Source organism: Chiloscyllium plagiosum, unplaced genomic scaffold, assembly GCF_037043375.1.
Source record: "Chiloscyllium plagiosum isolate Xiang-an unplaced genomic scaffold, Cpla_swu_hap1 HiC_scaffold_45, whole genome shotgun sequence".
NCBI classification, from domain to species: Eukaryota; Metazoa; Chordata; class Chondrichthyes; order Orectolobiformes; family Hemiscylliidae; genus Chiloscyllium; species Chiloscyllium plagiosum.
Window position 1 is genome coordinate 19,258,256 of NW_028270183.1, and position 19,002 is coordinate 19,277,257.

At 40.3% G+C, this 19,002-nt stretch overlaps 1 protein-coding gene across 5 annotated transcripts in view; it reads right to left on the bottom strand.

Moving 5' to 3' along the window:
* LOC122552354 (putative adhesion G protein-coupled receptor E4P) overlaps nucleotides 1-19,002 on the bottom strand; it is a 136,203-nt gene that overhangs the window by 92,054 nt on the left and 25,147 nt on the right. For all 5 annotated transcript variants that reach the window (XM_087983537.1, XM_087983536.1, XM_087983534.1 and 2 more), the window contains exon 2: nucleotides 17,427-17,504. Coding sequence is in view for 4 of the 5 variants with exons in the window: in XM_087983536.1 (XP_087839662.1) it covers nucleotides 17,427-17,504 (78 nt within the window). In the remaining variant the exon portion in view is untranslated. The remainder of the gene's footprint in view (nucleotides 1-17,426; nucleotides 17,505-19,002) is intronic.

Sequence of the window (19,002 nt, forward strand, 5' to 3'; positions counted from 1 at the left end):
GATTTTATAGGCACAATGTATGGGATTTTATAGGCATAATGCAGGGGATTTTATAGGCACAATGCAGGGGATTTTTTTGGCAAAATGAAGGGGATTCTATAGATAGAATATGGGTGATTTTATATGCACAATATAAGTGATTTTACAGACACAATTCAGGGGAATTTATTGGCAAAATGCAGGGAATTTTATAGATACAATGCAGGGGATTTTATAGGCAAAATGTAGAGGATTTTATAGGCACAATGCTGGGGATTTTATAGGCATAATGCAGTGGATTTTATAGGCACAATGCAGGGGATTTTATAGGCACAATGTATGGGATTTTATAGGCATAATGTAGGGGATTTTATAGACACAATGTAGGGGATTTTATAGGCACAACGCAGGGAATTTTATAGGCACAATGTAGGGGATTTTATAGGCACAATGTAGGGGATTTTATCGGCAAAATGCAAGGAATATTACAGGCACAATGCCGGGATTTTTATAGGCACACTAGGGAATTTTATAGGCGCAACGCAGGGGATTTTATAGGCACAATGTAGGGGATTTTATAGGCACAATGCAGGGGATTTTATAGGCACAATGCAGGGGAATTTATAGGCACAATGCAGGGGAATTTATAGGCACAATACAGGGGATAATATAGGCACAGTATAAGTGGTTTTATAGGCTCAATGCAGGGGATTTTACAGGCACAACGCATGGGATTTTATAGGCACAATGGAGGGGATTTTATAGGCACAATGGAGGGGATTTTCTAGGCACAATGTAGGGGAGTTTATAGGCAAAATGCAAGGAATATTACAGGCACAATGCAGGGGCTTTTATAGGCGCAACGCAGAGGATTTTATACGCACAATGTATGAGATTTTATTGCAAAATGCAAGGAATATTACAGGCACAATGCCGGGATGTTTATAGGCACAATGCAGGGGATTTTATTGGCACAATGCAGGGGATTTTATAGGCACAATGTAGGGGATTTTTTAGACACAATGTAGGGGATATTATAGGCACGATGTAGGTGATTTTATAGGCACAATGCAAGGGATTTTATAGACACAATGTCAGGGATTTTATAGACACAATGTAGGGGATTTTATAGACACAATGTACGGGATTTTATAGACACAATGTAGGGGATTTTATAGGCACAATGCAGGGGGTTTATAGGCACAATGTAGGGGATTTTATAGGCACAATGTAGGGGATTTTATAGGCACAATGTAGGGGATTTTATAGGCACAATGTAGGGGATTTTATAGGCACAATGTACGGGATTTTATAGGCACAATGTACGGGATTTTACAGGCACAATGTAGGGGATTTTATAGGCACAATGTAGGGGATTGTATAGGCACAATGCAGGGGATTTTATAGGCACAATGTAGGGGATTTTATAGGCACAATGTAGGGGATTTTATAGGCACAATGTACGGAATTTTATAGGCACAATGTAGGGGATTTTATAGACACAATGCAGTGGATTTTATAGGCACAATGTAGGGGATTTTATAGGCAAAATGTAGGGGATTTTATAGGCACAATATCGGGGATTTTATAGACACAATGTAGGGGATTTTATAGGCACAATGCAGTGGATTTTATAGGCACATTGTAGGGGATTTTATAGGCACAATGTAGGGGATTTTATAGGCACAATGTAGGGGATTTTATAGACACAATGTAGGGGCTTTTATAGGCACAATGTACGGGATTTTATAGACACAATGTACGGGATTTTATAGGCACAATGTACGGGATTTTATAGGCACAATGCAGTGGATTTTATAGGCACAATGTACGGGATTTTATAGGCACAATGCAGTGGATTTTATAGGCACAATGTACGGGATTTTATAGACACAATGCAGGGGATTTTATAGGCACAATGTACGGGATTTTATAGGCACAATGCAGTGGATTTTATAGGCACAATGTACGGGATTTTATAGGCACAATGCAGTGGATTTTATAGGCACAATATACGGGATTTTTTAGACACAATGTAGGGGATTTTATAGGCACAATGTACGGGATTTTATAGGCACAATGTAGGGGATTTTATAGGCACAATGTAGGGGATTTTATAGGCACAATGCAGGGGATTTTATGGGCACCATGTACGGGATTTTATAGGCACAATTTAGGGGATTTTATAGGCACAATGTAGGGGATTTTATAGGCACAATGTAGGGGATTTAATAGGCACAATGTAGGTGATTGTATAGACACAATGTACGGGATTTTATAGGCACAATGTACGGGATTTTATAGGCACAATGTACGGGATTTTATAGGCACAATGCAGTGGATTTTATAGGCACAATGTAGGGGATTTTATAGGCACAATGTAGGGGATTTTATAGACACAATGTAGGGGTTTGTATAGACACAATGTAGGGGTTTTATAGGCACAATGTAGGGGATTTTATAGGCACAATGTACGGGATTTTATAGGCACAATGTACGGGATTTTATAGGCACAATGTACGGGATTTTATAGGCACAATGCAGTGGATTTTATAGGCACAATGTAGGGGATTTTATAGGCACAATGTAGGGGATTTTATAGGCACAATGTAGGGGATTTTATAGGCACAATGTAGGTGATTGTATGGACACAATGTAGGGGTTTTATAGGCACAATGTACGGGATTTTATAGACACAATGTAGGGGATTTTATAGGCACAATGTAGAGGATTTTATAGGCACAATGTAGGGGATTTTATAGGCACAATGTAGGGGATTTTATAGGCACAATGTAGGTGATTGTATAGACACAATGTACGGGATTTTATAGGCACAATGTACGGGATTTTATAGGCACAATGCAGTGGATTTTATAGGCACAATGTACGGGATTTTATAGACACAATGTAGGGGATTTTATAGGCACAATGTACGGGATTTTATAGGCACAATGTAGGGGATTTTATAGGCACAATGTAGGGGATTTTATAGGCACAATGTAGGGGATTTTATAGGCACAATGTAGGGGATTTTATAGGCACAATGCAGGGGGTTTATAGGCACAATGTAGGGGATTTTATAGGCACAATGTAGGGGATTTTATAGGCACAATGTAGGGGATTTTATAGGCATAATGTAGGGGATTTTATAGGCACAATGTAGGGGATTTTATAGGCACAATGTAGGGGATTTTATAGGCACAATGTAGGGGATTTTATAGGCACAATGTACGGGATTTTATAGGCACAATGTAGGGGATTTTATAGGCACAATGTAGGGGATTTTATAGGCACAATGTAGGGGATTGTATAGGCACAATGCAGGGGATTTTATAGGCACAATGTAGGGGATTTTATAGGCACAATGCAGGGGATTTTATAGGCACAATGTAGGGGATTTTATAGGCACAATGTAGGGGATTTTATAGGCACAATGTAGGGGATTTTATAGGCACAATGTAGGGGATTTTATAGGCACAATACAGGTAATAATATAGACACAATGCATGGGATTTTATAGGCACAATGGAGGGGATGTTATAAGCACAATGTAGGGAATTGTATAGGCACAATTCAGGTAATAATATAGACACAATGTAGGGGATATTATAGACACAATGTGGGGATTTTATAGGCACAATGTAGGGGATTTTATAGACATAATGCAGGAGATTTCTTAGACACATTTGAGGGGATTTTATAGGCACAATGCAGGGGATTTTATAGGCACAATGCAGGGGATTTTATAGGCACAATGTAGGGGAATTTATAGACATAATGTAGGGGGTTTTATAGGCATAATGTAGGGGATTTTATAGACACAATTCGAGAGAATTTATAGGCACAATGTAGCACATTTTATAGGCATCATGCAAGGAATATTACATGCACAATGCAGGTGATTTTATAGACACAAAGTTGGGGAATTTATAGGCACAATGTCGGGGAGTTTATAGACATAATGTAGGGGATTTTATAGGCACAATGTAGGGTATTTTATAGATGCAATGTATGGGATTTTATACGCAAAATACAAGGAATATTACAGGCACAATGCAGGGGATTTTATAGGCACAAGGCAGGGGATTTTATAGGCACAATGTGGGGATTTTATAGGCACAATGTTGGGGATTTTATACGCAAAATTCAAGGAATATTATAGGCACAATGCAGGGTATTTTATAGGCACAATGTAGGGGATTTTATAGACACAATGCAAGGGATTTTATAGGCATAATGTAAGTGATTTATAGGCACAATGCAGGGTATTTTATAGGCACAATGTAAGGGATTTTATAGGCACAATGCAGGGGATTTTATAGGCACAATGCAGGGGTTTTATAGGCACAATGTAGGGGATTTTATAGGCACAATGTAGGGGGTTTTATAGGCACAATGTAGGGGGTTTTATAGGCACAATGTAGGGGATTTTATAGGCACAATGTAGGGGATTTTATAGGCACAATGTAGGGGATTGTATCGGCACAATGTAAGGGATTATATAGAAAATGCAAAGGATTTTATACACACAATGTAGGTGATTTTACAGGCATCATTTAGGGGACTTTATGGGCATAATGCAGGGTATTAAATAGGCACAATGTAAGGGATATTAGAGGCATAATGTAGGGGAGTTTATAGGCACCATGCAAGGAAAATTACAGGCACAATGCAGGGGATTTTATGGCCACGATGTAGGGGAGTTTATAGGCACAATGCAAGGAATTTGACAGGCACAATGCAGGGGATTTTATAGGCACAATGTAGGGGGGTTTATAAGCACAATGTAGGGGATTTGATATGCACAATGTAGGGGATTTTATAGGCACCATGTAGGGGAGTTTATAGGCACCATGTAGGGGAGTTTATAGGCACAATGTAGGGGATTTGATATGCACAATGTAGGGGATTTTATAGGCACCATGTAGGGGAGTTTATAGGCACCATGTAGGGGAGTTTATAGGCACAATGTAGGGGATTTTATAGGCACAATGTAGGGGATTTTATAGGCACCATGTAGGGGAGTTTATAGGCACCATGTAGGGGAGTTTATAGGCACAATGTAGGGGATTTGATAGGCACAATGTAGGGGATTTTATAGGCACCATGTAGGGGAGTTTATAGGCACCATGTAGGGGAGTTTATAGGCACAATGTAGGGGATTTTATAGGCACAATGTAGGGGATTTTATAGGCACAATGTAGGGGAGTTTATAGGCACAAGGTAGGGGATTTTATAGGCACAATGTAGGGGATTTTATAGGCACAATGTAGGGGAGTTTATAGGCACAAGGTAGGGGATTTTATAGGCACAATGTAGGGGAGTTTATAGGCACCATGTAGGTGCTTATATAGGCCCCATGTAGGGGATTTTATAGGCACCATGTAGAAGATTTTATATACACAATTCAAGGGATTTTATAGACAAAATGTCGGGGAGTTTATAGGCACAGTGTAACTGGTTTTATAGACACAGTGCAAGGGATTTTATAGGCACAATGCAGGGGATTTTATAGGCACAATGTAGGGGATTTTATAGGCACAATGCAGGGGATTTTATAGGCACAATGTAGGGGATTTTATAGGCACAATGTAGGGGATTTTATAGGCACAATATAAGTGATTTTACAGACACAATTCAGGGGATTTTATTGGCAAAATGCAGGGGATTTTATAGGTACAATGCAGTGGATGTTATAGGCACAATGTAGGGAGTTTATAGGCAAAACACAGGGGATTTTATAGGCACAATGTAGGGAGTTTATAGGCACAATGTAGGGGATTTTATAGGCACAATGTAGGGGATTTTATAGGCACAATGTAGGGGAGTTTATAGGCACAACACAGGGGATTTTATAGGCACAATGTAGGGGAGTTTATAGGCACAATGTAGGGGATTTTATAGGCACAATGTAGGGGATTTTATAGGCCCAATGTACGGGATTTTATAGGCACAATGTAGGGGATTTTATAGGCCCAATGTACGGGATTTTATAGGCACAATGTAGGGGATTTTATAGACACAATGTAGGGGATTTTATAGGCACAATGTAGGGGGTTTTATAGGCACAATGTAGGGGGTTTTATAGGCACAATGTAGGGGATTTTATAGGCCCAATGTACGGGATTTTATAGGCACAATGTAGGGGATTTTATAGGCCCAATGTACGGGATTTTATAGGCACAATGTAGGGGATTTTATAGACACAATGTAGGGGATTTTATAGGCACAATGTAGGGGGTTTTATAGGCACAATGTAGGGGGTTTTATAGGCACAATGTACGGGATTTTATAGGCACAATGTAGGGGATTTTATAGGCCCAATGTACGGGATTTTATAGGCACAATGTAGGGGATTTTATAGGCCCAATGTACGGGATTTTATAGGCACAATGTAGGGGATTTTATAGACACAATGTAGGGGATTTTATAGACACAATGTAGGGGATTTTATAGGCACAATGTAGGGGATTTTATAGGCACAATGCAGTGGATTTTATAGGCACAATGTAGGGGATTTTATAGGCACAATGTACGGGATTTTATAGGCACAATGCAGGGGATTGTTTTGGCAAATGAAGGGGATTCTATAGACACAATGTGGGTGATTTTATATGCACAATATAAGTGATTTTACAGACACAATTCAGGGGATTTTATTGGCAAAATGCAGGGAATTTTATAGATACAATGCAGGGGATTTTATAGGCACAATGTAGAGGATTTTATAGGCACAATGCTGGGGATTTTATAGGCATAATGCAGTGGATTTTATAGGCACAATGCAGGGGATTTTATAGGCACAATGCAGGGGAATTTATAGGCACAATGCAGGGGATTTTATAGGCACAATGCTGGGGATTTTATAGGCATAATGCAGTGGATGTTATAGGCACAATGTAGGGAGTTTATAGGCAAAACACAGGGGATTTTATAGGCACAATGTAGGGAGTTTATAGGCACAATGTAGGGGATTTTATAGGCACAATGTAGGGGATTTTATAGGCACAATGTAGGGGAGTTTATAGGCACAACACAGGGGATTTTATAGGCACAATGTAGGGGAGTTTATAGGCACAATGTAGGGGATTTTATAGGCACAATGTAGGGGATTTTATAGGCCCAATGTACGGGATTTTATAGGCACAATGTAGGGGATTTTATAGGCCCAATGTACGGGATTTTATAGGCACAATGTAGGGGATTTTATAGACACAATGTAGGGGATTTTATAGGCACAATGTAGGGGGTTTTATAGGCACAATGTAGGGGGTTTTATAGGCACAATGTAGGGGATTTTATAGGCCCAATGTACGGGATTTTATAGGCACAATGTAGGGGATTTTATAGGCCCAATGTACGGGATTTTATAGGCACAATGTAGGGGATTTTATAGACACAATGTAGGGGATTTTATAGGCACAATGTAGGGGGTTTTATAGGCACAATGTAGGGGGTTTTATAGGCACAATGTACGGGATTTTATAGGCACAATGTAGGGGATTTTATAGGCCCAATGTACGGGATTTTATAGGCACAATGTAGGGGATTTTATAGGCCCAATGTACGGGATTTTATAGGCACAATGTAGGGGATTTTATAGACACAATGTAGGGGATTTTATAGACACAATGTAGGGGATTTTATAGGCACAATGTAGGGGATTTTATAGGCACAATGCAGTGGATTTTATAGGCACAATGTAGGGGATTTTATAGGCACAATGTACGGGATTTTATAGGCACAATGCAGGGGATTGTTTTGGCAAATGAAGGGGATTCTATAGACACAATGTGGGTGATTTTATATGCACAATATAAGTGATTTTACAGACACAATTCAGGGGATTTTATTGGCAAAATGCAGGGAATTTTATAGATACAATGCAGGGGATTTTATAGGCACAATGTAGAGGATTTTATAGGCACAATGCTGGGGATTTTATAGGCATAATGCAGTGGATTTTATAGGCACAATGCAGGGGATTTTATAGGCACAATGCAGGGGAATTTATAGGCACAATGCAGGGGATTTTATAGGCACAATGCTGGGGATTTTATAGGCATAATGCAGTGGATTTTATAGGCACAATGCAGGGGATTTTATAGGCACAATGCAGGGGAATTTATAGGCACAATGTAGGGGATTTTATAGGCACAATGCTGGGGATTTTATAGGCATAATGCAGTGGATTTTATAGGCACAATGCAGGGGATTTTATAGGCACAATGCAGGGGAATTTATAGGCACAATGCAGGGGATTTTATAGGCACAATGCTGGGGATTTTATAGGCATAATGCAGTGGATTTTATAGGCACAATGCAGGGGATTTTATAGGCACAATGCAGGGGATTTTATAGGCACAATGCAGGGGATTTTTTTGGCAAAATGAAGGGGATTCTATAGACAGAATGTAGGGGATTTTATAGACACAATGTAGGGGATTTTATAGGCACAATGCAGGGGAATTTATAGGCACAATGTAGGGGATTTTATAGGCACAATGTAGGGGATTTTATAGGCACAATGCAGGGGAATTTTTAGACACAATGCAGGGGATTTTTTTGGCAAAATGAAGGGGATTCTATAGACACAATGTAGGGGATTTTATAGACACAATGTAGGGGATTTTATAGGCACAATGTAGGGGATTTTATAGGCACAATGCAGGGGATTTTCTTGGCAAAATGAAGGGGATTCTATAGACACAATGGAGGTGATTTTATAGACACAATGTAGGGGATTTTATAGGCACAATGTAGGGGATTTTATAGGCACAATGCAGTGGATATTATAGGCACAATGTAGGGGACTTTATTGGCAAAATGCAGGGGATTTTATAGATACAATGCAGTGGATTTTATAGGCACAATGTAGGGGATTTTATAGGCACAATGTACGGGATTTTATAGGCACAATGCAGGGGATTTTTTTGGCAAATGAAGGGGATTCTATAGACACAATGTGGGTGATTTTACAGACACAATTCAGGGGATTTTATAGGCACAATGCAGGAGATTTGTTTGGCAAATGAAGTGGATTCTATAGACACAATATGGGTGATTTTATATGCACAATATAAGTGATTTTACAGACACAATTCAGGGGATTTTATTGGCAAAATGCAGGGAATTTTATAGATACAATGCAGGGGATTTTATAGGCAAAATGTAGAGGATTTTATAGGCACAATGCTGGGGATTTTATAGGCATAATGCAGTGGATTTTATAGGCACAATGCAGGGGATTTTATAGGCACAATGCAGGGGAATTTATAGGCACAATGCAGGGGATTTTATAGGCACAATGCAGGGGATTTTATAGGCACAATGCTGGGGATTTTATAGGCATAATGCAGTGGATTTTATAGGCACAATGCAGGGGATTTTATAGGCACAATGCAGGGGATTTTATAGGCACAATGCAGGGGATTTTTTTGGCAAAATGAAGGGGATTCTATAGACAGAATGTAGGGGATTTTATAGACACAATGTAGGGGATTTTATAGGCACAATGCAGGGGAATTTATAGGCACAATGTAGGGGATTTTACAGGCACAACGCATGGGATTTTATAGGCACAATGGAGGGGATTTTATAGGCACAAGGTAGGGGATTTTATAGGCACAACGCAGGGGATTTTATAGGCACAGTATAAGTGGTTTTATAGGCACAATGTAGGGGATTTTATAGGCACAATATAGGGGATTTTCTAGGCACAATGTAGGGGAGTTTATAGGCAAAATGCAAGGAATATTACAGGCACAATGCAGGGGCTTTTATAGGCGCAACGCAGAGGATTTTATACGCACAATGTATGAGATTTTATTGCAAAATGCAAGGAATATTACAGGCACAATGCCGGGATGTTTATAGGCACAATGCAGGGGATTTTATTGGCACAATGCAGGGGATTTTATAGGCACAATGTAGGGGATTTTTTAGACACAATGTAGGGGATATTATAGGCACGATGTAGGTGATTTTATAGGCACAATGCAAGGGATTTTATAGACACAATGTCAGGGATTTTATAGACACAATGTAGGGGATTTCATAGACACAACACAGGGGATTTTATAGGCACAATGCAGGGGATTTTATAGACACAATGCAGGGGATTTTATAGGCACAATATAGGGGATTTTATAGGCACAATGCAGGGGATTTTATAGGCACAATGTAGGGGATGTTATAGGCACAATATACAGGAATTTATAGTCACAATGTAGGGGATTTTATAGGCATAATACAGGGGATTTAATAGGCACAATTTACGGGATCTTATAGGCACAATGTAGGAGATTTTATAGTACAATTTAGGGTATTTTATAGGCACAATGTAAGAGCTTTTATCGGCACAATGTAGGGGATTGTATAGTCACAATGTAGAGGATTTTATAGGCACAATGTAGAGGATTTTATAGGCACAATGTTGGGGATTTTATAGGCACTATACAGTGGATTTTATAGGCACAATTTACGGGATCTTATAGGCACAATGTACGGGATTTTATAGTACAATTTAGGGTATTTTATAGGCACAATGTAAGAGCTTTTATCGGCACAATGTAGGGGATTGTATAGTCACAATGTAGAGGATTTTATAGGCACAATGCAGGGGATTTTATAGGCACAATGCAGGGGAATTTATAGGCACAATGCAGGGGATTTTATAGGCACAATGCTGGGGATTTTATAGGCATAATGCAGTGGATTTTATAGGCACAATGCAGGGGATTTTATAGGCACAATGCAGGGGATTTTATAGGCACAATGCAGGGGATTTTTTTGGCAAAATGAAGGGGATTCTATAGACAGAATGTAGGGGATTTTATAGACACAATGCAGTGGATTTTATAGGCACAATGTAGGGGATTTTATAGGCACAATGTACGGGATTTTATAGGCACAATGCAGGGGATTGTTTTGGCAAATGAAGGGGATTCTATAGACACAATGTGGGTGATTTTATATGCACAATATAAGTGATTTTACAGACACAATTCAGGGGATTTTATTGGCAAAATGCAGGGAATTTTATAGATACAATGCAGGGGATTTTATAGGCACAATGTAGAGGATTTTATAGGCACAATGCTGGGGATTTTATAGGCATAATGCAGTGGATTTTATAGGCACAATGCAGGGGATTTTATAGGCACAATGCAGGGGAATTTATAGGCACAATGCAGGGGATTTTATAGGCACAATGCTGGGGATTTTATAGGCATAATGCAGTGGATTTTATAGGCACAATGCAGGGGATTTTATAGGCACAATGCAGGGGAATTTATAGGCACAATGTAGGGGATTTTATAGGCACAATGCTGGGGATTTTATAGGCATAATGCAGTGGATTTTATAGGCACAATGCAGGGGATTTTATAGGCACAATGCAGGGGAATTTATAGGCACAATGCAGGGGATTTTATAGGCACAATGCTGGGGATGTTATAGGCATAATGCAGTGGATTTTATAGGCACAATGCAGGGGATTTTATAGGCACAATGCAGGGGATTTTATAGGCACAATGCAGGGGATTTTTTTGGCAAAATGAAGGGGATTCTATAGACAGAATGTAGGGGATTTTATAGACACAATGTAGGGGATTTTATAGGCACAATGCAGGGGAATTTATAGGCACAATGTAGGGGATTTTATAGGCACAATGTAGGGGATTTTATAGGCACAATGCAGGGGAATTTTTAGACACAATGCAGGGGATTTTTTTGGCAAAATGAAGGGGATTCTATAGACACAATGTAGGGGATTTTATAGACACAATGTAGGGGATTTTATAGGCACAATGTAGGGGATTTTATAGGCACAATGCAGGGGATTTTCTTGGCAAAATGAAGGGGATTCTATAGACACAATGGAGGTGATTTTATAGACACAATGTAGGGGATTTTATAGGCACAATGTAGGGGATTTTATAGGCACAATGCAGTGGATATTATAGGCACAATGTAGGGGACTTTATTGGCAAAATGCAGGGGATTTTATAGATACAATGCAGTGGATTTTATAGGCACAATGTAGGGGATTTTATAGGCACAATGTACGGGATTTTATAGGCACAATGCAGGGGATTTTTTTGGCAAATGAAGGGGATTCTATAGACACAATGTGGGTGATTTTACAGACACAATTCAGGGGATTTTATAGGCACAATGCAGGAGATTTGTTTGGCAAATGAAGTGGATTCTATAGACACAATATGGGTGATTTTATATGCACAATATAAGTGATTTTACAGACACAATTCAGGGGATTTTATTGGCAAAATGCAGGGAATTTTATAGATACAATGCAGGGGATTTTATAGGCAAAATGTAGAGGATTTTATAGGCACAATGCTGGGGATTTTATAGGCATAATGCAGTGGATTTTATAGGCACAATGCAGGGGATTTTATAGGCACAATGCAGGGGAATTTATAGGCACAATGCAGGGGATTTTATAGGCACAATGCAGGGGATTTTATAGGCACAATGCTGGGGATTTTATAGGCATAATGCAGTGGATTTTATAGGCACAATGCAGGGGATTTTATAGGCACAATGCAGGGGATTTTATAGGCACAATGCAGGGGATTTTTTTGGCAAAATGAAGGGGATTCTATAGACAGAATGTAGGGGATTTTATAGACACAATGTAGGGGATTTTATAGGCACAATGCAGGGGAATTTATAGGCACAATGTAGGGGATTTTATAGGCACAATGTAGGGGATTTTATAGGCACAATGCAGGGGAATTTTTAGACACAATGCAGGGGATTTTTTTGGCAAAATGAAGGGGATTCTATAGACACAATGTAGGGGATTTTATAGACACAATGTAGGGGATTTTATAGGCACAATGTAGGGGATTTTATAGGCACAATGCAGGGGATTTTCTTGGCAAAATGAAGGGGATTCTATAGACACAATGGAGGTGATTTTATAGACACAATGTAGGGGATTTTATAGGCACAATGTAGGGGATTTTATAGGCACAATGCAGTGGATATTATAGGCACAATGTAGGGGACTTTATTGGCAAAATGCAGGGGATTTTATAGATACAATGCAGTGGATTTTATAGGCACAATGTAGGGGATTTTATAGGCACAATGTACGGGATTTTATAGGCACAATGCAGGGGATTTTTTTGGCAAATGAAGGGGATTCTATAGACACAATGTGGGTGATTTTACAGACACAATTCAGGGGATTTTATAGGCACAATGCAGGAGATTTGTTTGGCAAATGAAGTGGATTCTATAGACACAATATGGGTGATTTTATATGCACAATATAAGTGATTTTACAGACACAATTCAGGGGATTTTATTGGCAAATGCAGGGAATTTTATAGATACAATGCAGGGGATTTTATAGGCATAATGCAGTGGATTTTATAGGCACAATGCAGGGGATTTTATAGGCACAATGCAGGGGATTTTATAGGCACAATGCAGGGGATTTTTTTGGCAAAATGAAGGGGATTCTATAGACAGAATGTAGGGGATTTTATAGACACAATGTAGGGGATTTTAGAGGCACAATGCAGGGGAATTTATAGGCACAATGCAGGGGATTTTATAGGCACAATGTATGGGATTTTATAGGCATAATGCAGGGGATTTTATAGGCACAATGCAGGGGATTTTTTTGGCAAAATGAAGGGGATTCTATAGATAGAATATGGGTGATTTTATATGCACAATATAAGTGATTTTACAGACACAATTCAGGGGAATTTATTGGCAAAATGCAGGGAATTTTATAGATACAATGCAGGGGATTTTATAGGCAAAATGTAGAGGATTTTATAGGCACAATGCTGGGGATTTTATAGGCATAATGCAGTGGATTTTATAGGCACAATGCAGGGGATTTTATAGGCACAATGTATGGGATTTTATAGGCATAATGTAGGGGATTTTATAGACACAATGTAGGGGATTTTATAGGCACAACGCAGGGAATTTTATAGGCACAATGTAGGGGATTTTATAGGCACAATGTAGGGGATTTTATCGGCAAAATGCAAGGAATATTACAGGCACAATGCCGGGATTTTTATAGGCACACTAGGGAATTTTATAGGCGCAACGCAGGGGATTTTATAGGCACAATGTAGGGGATTTTATAGGCACAATGCAGGGGATTTTATAGGCACAATGCAGGGGAATTTATAGGCACAATGCAGGGGAATTTATAGGCACAATACAGGGGATAATATAGGCACAGTATAAGTGGTTTTATAGGCTCAATGCAGGGGATTTTACAGGCACAACGCATGGGATTTTATAGGCACAATGGAGGGGATTTTATAGGCACAAGGTAGGGGATTTTATAGGCACAACGCAGGGGATTTTATAGGCACAGTATAAGTGGTTTTATAGGCACAATGTAGGGGATTTTATAGGCACAATATAGGGGATTTTCTAGGCACAATGTAGGGGAGTTTATAGGCAAAATGCAAGGAATATTACAGGCACAATGCAGGGGCTTTTATAGGCGCAACGCAGAGGATTTTATACGCACAATGTATGAGATTTTATTGCAAAATGCAAGGAATATTACAGGCACAATGCCGGGATGTTTATAGGCACAATGCAGGGGATTTTATTGGCACAATGCAGGGGATTTTATAGGCACAATGTAGGGGATTTTTTAGACACAATGTAGGGGATATTATAGGCACGATGTAGGTGATTTTATAGGCACAATGCAAGGGATTTTATAGACACAATGTCAGGGATTTTATAGACACAATGTAGGGGATTTCATAGACACAACACAGGGGATTTTATAGGCACAATGCAGGGGATTTTATAGACACAATGCAGGGGATTTTATAGGCACAATATAGGGGATTTTATAGGCACAATGCAGGGGATTTTATAGGCACAATGTAGGGGATGTTATAGGCACAATATACAGGAATTTATAGTCACAATGTAGGGGATTTTATAGGCATAATACAGGGGATTTAATAGGCACAATTTACGGGATCTTATAGGCACAATGTAGGAGATTTTATAGTACAATTTAGGGTATTTTATAGGCACAATGTAAGAGCTTTTATCGGCACAATGTAAGGGATTGTATAGTCACAATGTAGAGGATTTTATAGGCACAACGTAGAGGATTTTATAGGCACAATGTTGGGGATTTTATAGGCACTATACAGTGGATTTTATAGGCACAATTTACGGGATCTTATAGGCACAATGTACGGGATTTTATAGTACAATTTAGGGTATTTTATAGGCACAATGTAAGAGCTTTTATCGGCACAATGTAGGGGATTGTATAGTCACAATGTAGAGGATTTTATAGGCACAATGCAGGGGATTTTATAGGCACAATGCAGGGGAATTTATAGGCACAATGCAGGGGATTTTATAGGCACAATGCTGGGGATTTTATAGGCATAATGCAGTGGATTTTATAGGCACAATGCATGGGATTTTATAGGCACAATGCAGGGGATTTTATAGGCACAATGCAGGGGATTTTTTTGGCAAAATGAAGGGGATTCTATAGACACAATGTAGGGGATTTTATAGACACAATGTAGGGGATTTTATAGGCACAATGCAGGGGAATTTATAGGCACAATGTAGGGGATTTTATAGGCACAATGTAGGGGATTTTATAGGCACAATGCAGGGGAATTTTTAGACACAATGCAGGGGATTTTTTTGGCAAAATGAAGGGGATTCTATAGACACAATGTAGGGGATTTTATAGACACAATGTAGGGGATTTTATAGGCACAATGTAGGGGATTTTATAGGCACAATGCAGGGGATTTTCTTGGCAAAATGAAGGGGATTTTATAGGCACAATGCAGTGGATTTTATAGGCACAATGTACGGGATTTTATAGGCACAATGCAGTGGATTTTATAGGCACAATGTACGGGATTTTATAGGCACAATGTAGGGGATTTTATAGGCACAATGTACGGGATTTTATAGGCACAATGTCGGGGATTTTATAGGCACAATGTAGGGGATTTTATAGGCACAATGTACGGGATTTTATAGGCACAATGTAGGGGATTTTATAGGCACAATGTAAGGGATTTTATAGGCACAATGTACGGGATTTTATAGACACAATGTAGGGGATTTTATAGACACAATGTAGGGGATTTTATAGGCACAATGTAGGGGATTTTATAGGCACAATGTAGGGGATTTTATAGACACAATGTAGGGGATTTTATAGGCACAATGTACGGGATTTTATAGGCACAATGTAGGGGATTTTATAGACACAATGTAGGGGATTTTATAGGCACAATGTACGGGATTTTATAGGCACAATGTAGGGGATTTTATAGGCACAATGTAAGGGATTTTATAGGCACAATGTACGGGATTTTATAGACACAATGTAGGGGATTTTATAGACACAATGTAGGGGATTTTATAGGCACAATGTAGGGGATTTTATAGGCACAATGTAGGGGATTTTATAGACACAATGTAGGGGATTTTATAGGCACAATGTACGGGATTTTATAGGCACAATGTACGGGATTTTATAGGCACAATGTAGGGGATTTTATAGACACAATGTAGGGGATTTTATAGGCACAATGTACGGGATTTTATAGGCACAATGCAGGGGATTTTATAGACACAATGTAGGGGATTTTATAGACACAATGTAGGGGATTTTATAGACACAATGTAGGGGATTTTATAGGCACAATGTACGGGATTTTATAGGCACAATGTAAGGGATTTTATAGGCACATTATGATGAATGTTTTTTCTCGCTTGGTGGAATGTAGTTTAAGAAGCCAATAGCAGAGTTCATGTCTGTGTGCCAACTTATGCGCAAATGCTGTCTCCTTGATTATCCCTGGAGAGGGGGCAGCATTGTTTCACCCATGAGTGTCAGACATCTGATCAGGATACAGCTCCCAATGAATCAAAGGGCAATCAGTGAATGGTCTGCAGACCACACATGAATGAACAAATGTGACATGATGTTCCAACAGAGTTAAAGATCACGCAACACCATGTCATCCTCCAACAGATTTATTTGGAAGCAGTAGCTTTCGAAGCACTGTTCCTTCACCACCTGATGAAGGAGCGTCGCTCCGAAAGCTAGTGTGCTTCCAATTAAACCTGTTGGACTATAACCTGGTGTTGTGTGAGTTTTAACTTTGTCCACTGCAGTGCAACTCTGGCAGGTAGACATCATTTTTAAACAGAGTCCCATTCTATTTTACAAGAGCTGTAGTGAGAAGGATTCCATGTATCTTCTTTGATCTAATGGACTTTAACAACTTCACGTTTGCAAGGAGGCTTCAGAAAATAAAAAGTAAAATTCACAATTAATTTATTCCACGCTGTTGCGTCATAATGGAATATTATGTTATAATAGTAACGCCATGTTTTTAGTCAACAGTTAATTCTTCGCTACTTACCAATGTCGTTATCCTGATTATTTGATCTTCCCTTGGAATGACATCCAGGAATGTTCCAAATTATACAAATGCTGAAAACTGGCAATGGATGTTGGGAAAGGCAAGGAAGAGAATCAAACATTAGACATCTTCAGTTTAATAACAGTTGTATTTAGCAATTGTTGTATTTTGGCTTTGATTCTTGACCAGACAGGTCTGTACCTTTGAGACAGTTACATGACCTCCTGGTGGACAAGGTCAGAGGTCACATGACACCAGGTTATAGTCCAACAGGTTTGCAATCACATACTTTTGGACTGCTGCTCCCTCATCACACTTTTGTATTGTGTTTAAATCACTGACATTGTCGTACAAACAAATAAGATTGATTTAGTTTATTTTATGTTAATTTCCTTTGCTCAATAAACTAATGGTTTATTATTAAAGCTAGGTCTGCAGCGTCAGCAACCATGTCAAAAAACACATCAGGACTTCGGTTTCCACTGATTGGTTGAACCTGAATCTTCCTCAGCACGGCAATCCTCACTCCCTCCCCCAACTGGTCTCTCCCTCCCCTCCACCTCCTTTTCTAACTCCGCACCTCCCTCTCCCTCCCCCAACCTCTCTCTCCCTATCCCCACATCCCTCTCCCAGCTTTCTCACCCAACTCCCCCCACCTCTCTCTCCCTCCTCCATCTCTCTCCCTCCCCATCTCTCACTCTCCCTTCCCCCACCCTCTCTCCCTCCACCTCTCTCTCTTCCTCTCCCCTCTCCTATTTCTCTCTCCCTCCCTCCAACCTTTCTCTCCCTCCCTCCCCATCTCTCTCCCTCCCCATCTCTCTCTCCCTCCCCATCTCTCTCTCCCTCCCCCATCTCTCTCTCTCCCTCCCCCATCTCTCTCTCTCCCTCCCCCATCTCTCTCTCCCTCCCTCCCCCATCTCTCTCTCTCCCCCATCTCTCTCTCTCCCTCCCCATCTCTCTCTCCCTCCCCCATCTCTCTCTCCCTCCCCATCTCTCTCTCCCTCCCTCCCCCATCTCTCTCTCTCCCCCATCTCTCTCTCTCCCTCCCCATCTCTCTCTCCCTCCCCCATCTCTCTCTCCCTCCTCCATCTCTCTCTCCCTCCCCATCTCTCTCTCCCTCCCCATCTCTCTCTCTCTCCCTCCCACATCTCTCTCTCCCTCCCCCATCTCTCTCTCCCTCCTCCATCTCTCTCTCCCTCCCCCATCTCTCTCTCTCCCTCCCCATCTCTCTCTCTCCCCCATCTCTCTCTCCCTCCCCATCTCACTCTCCCTCCCCATCTCTCTCTCTCCCTCTCCCATCTCTCTCTCTCCCTCCCCCATCTCTCTCTCTCCCCCATCTCTCTCTCCCTCCCCCATCTCTCTCTCTCTCCCCCATCTCTCTCTCCCTCCTCCATCTCTCTCTCCCTCCCCATCTCTCTCTCTCTCCCTCCTCCATCTCCCTCCCCATCTCTCTCTCTCCCTCCCCATCTCTCTCTCCCCATCTCTCTCTCTCCCTCCTCCATCTCTCTCTCCCTCCCCATCTCTCTCTCTTTCCCTCCTCCATCTCTCTCTCCCTCCCCCATCTCTCTCTCTTCCC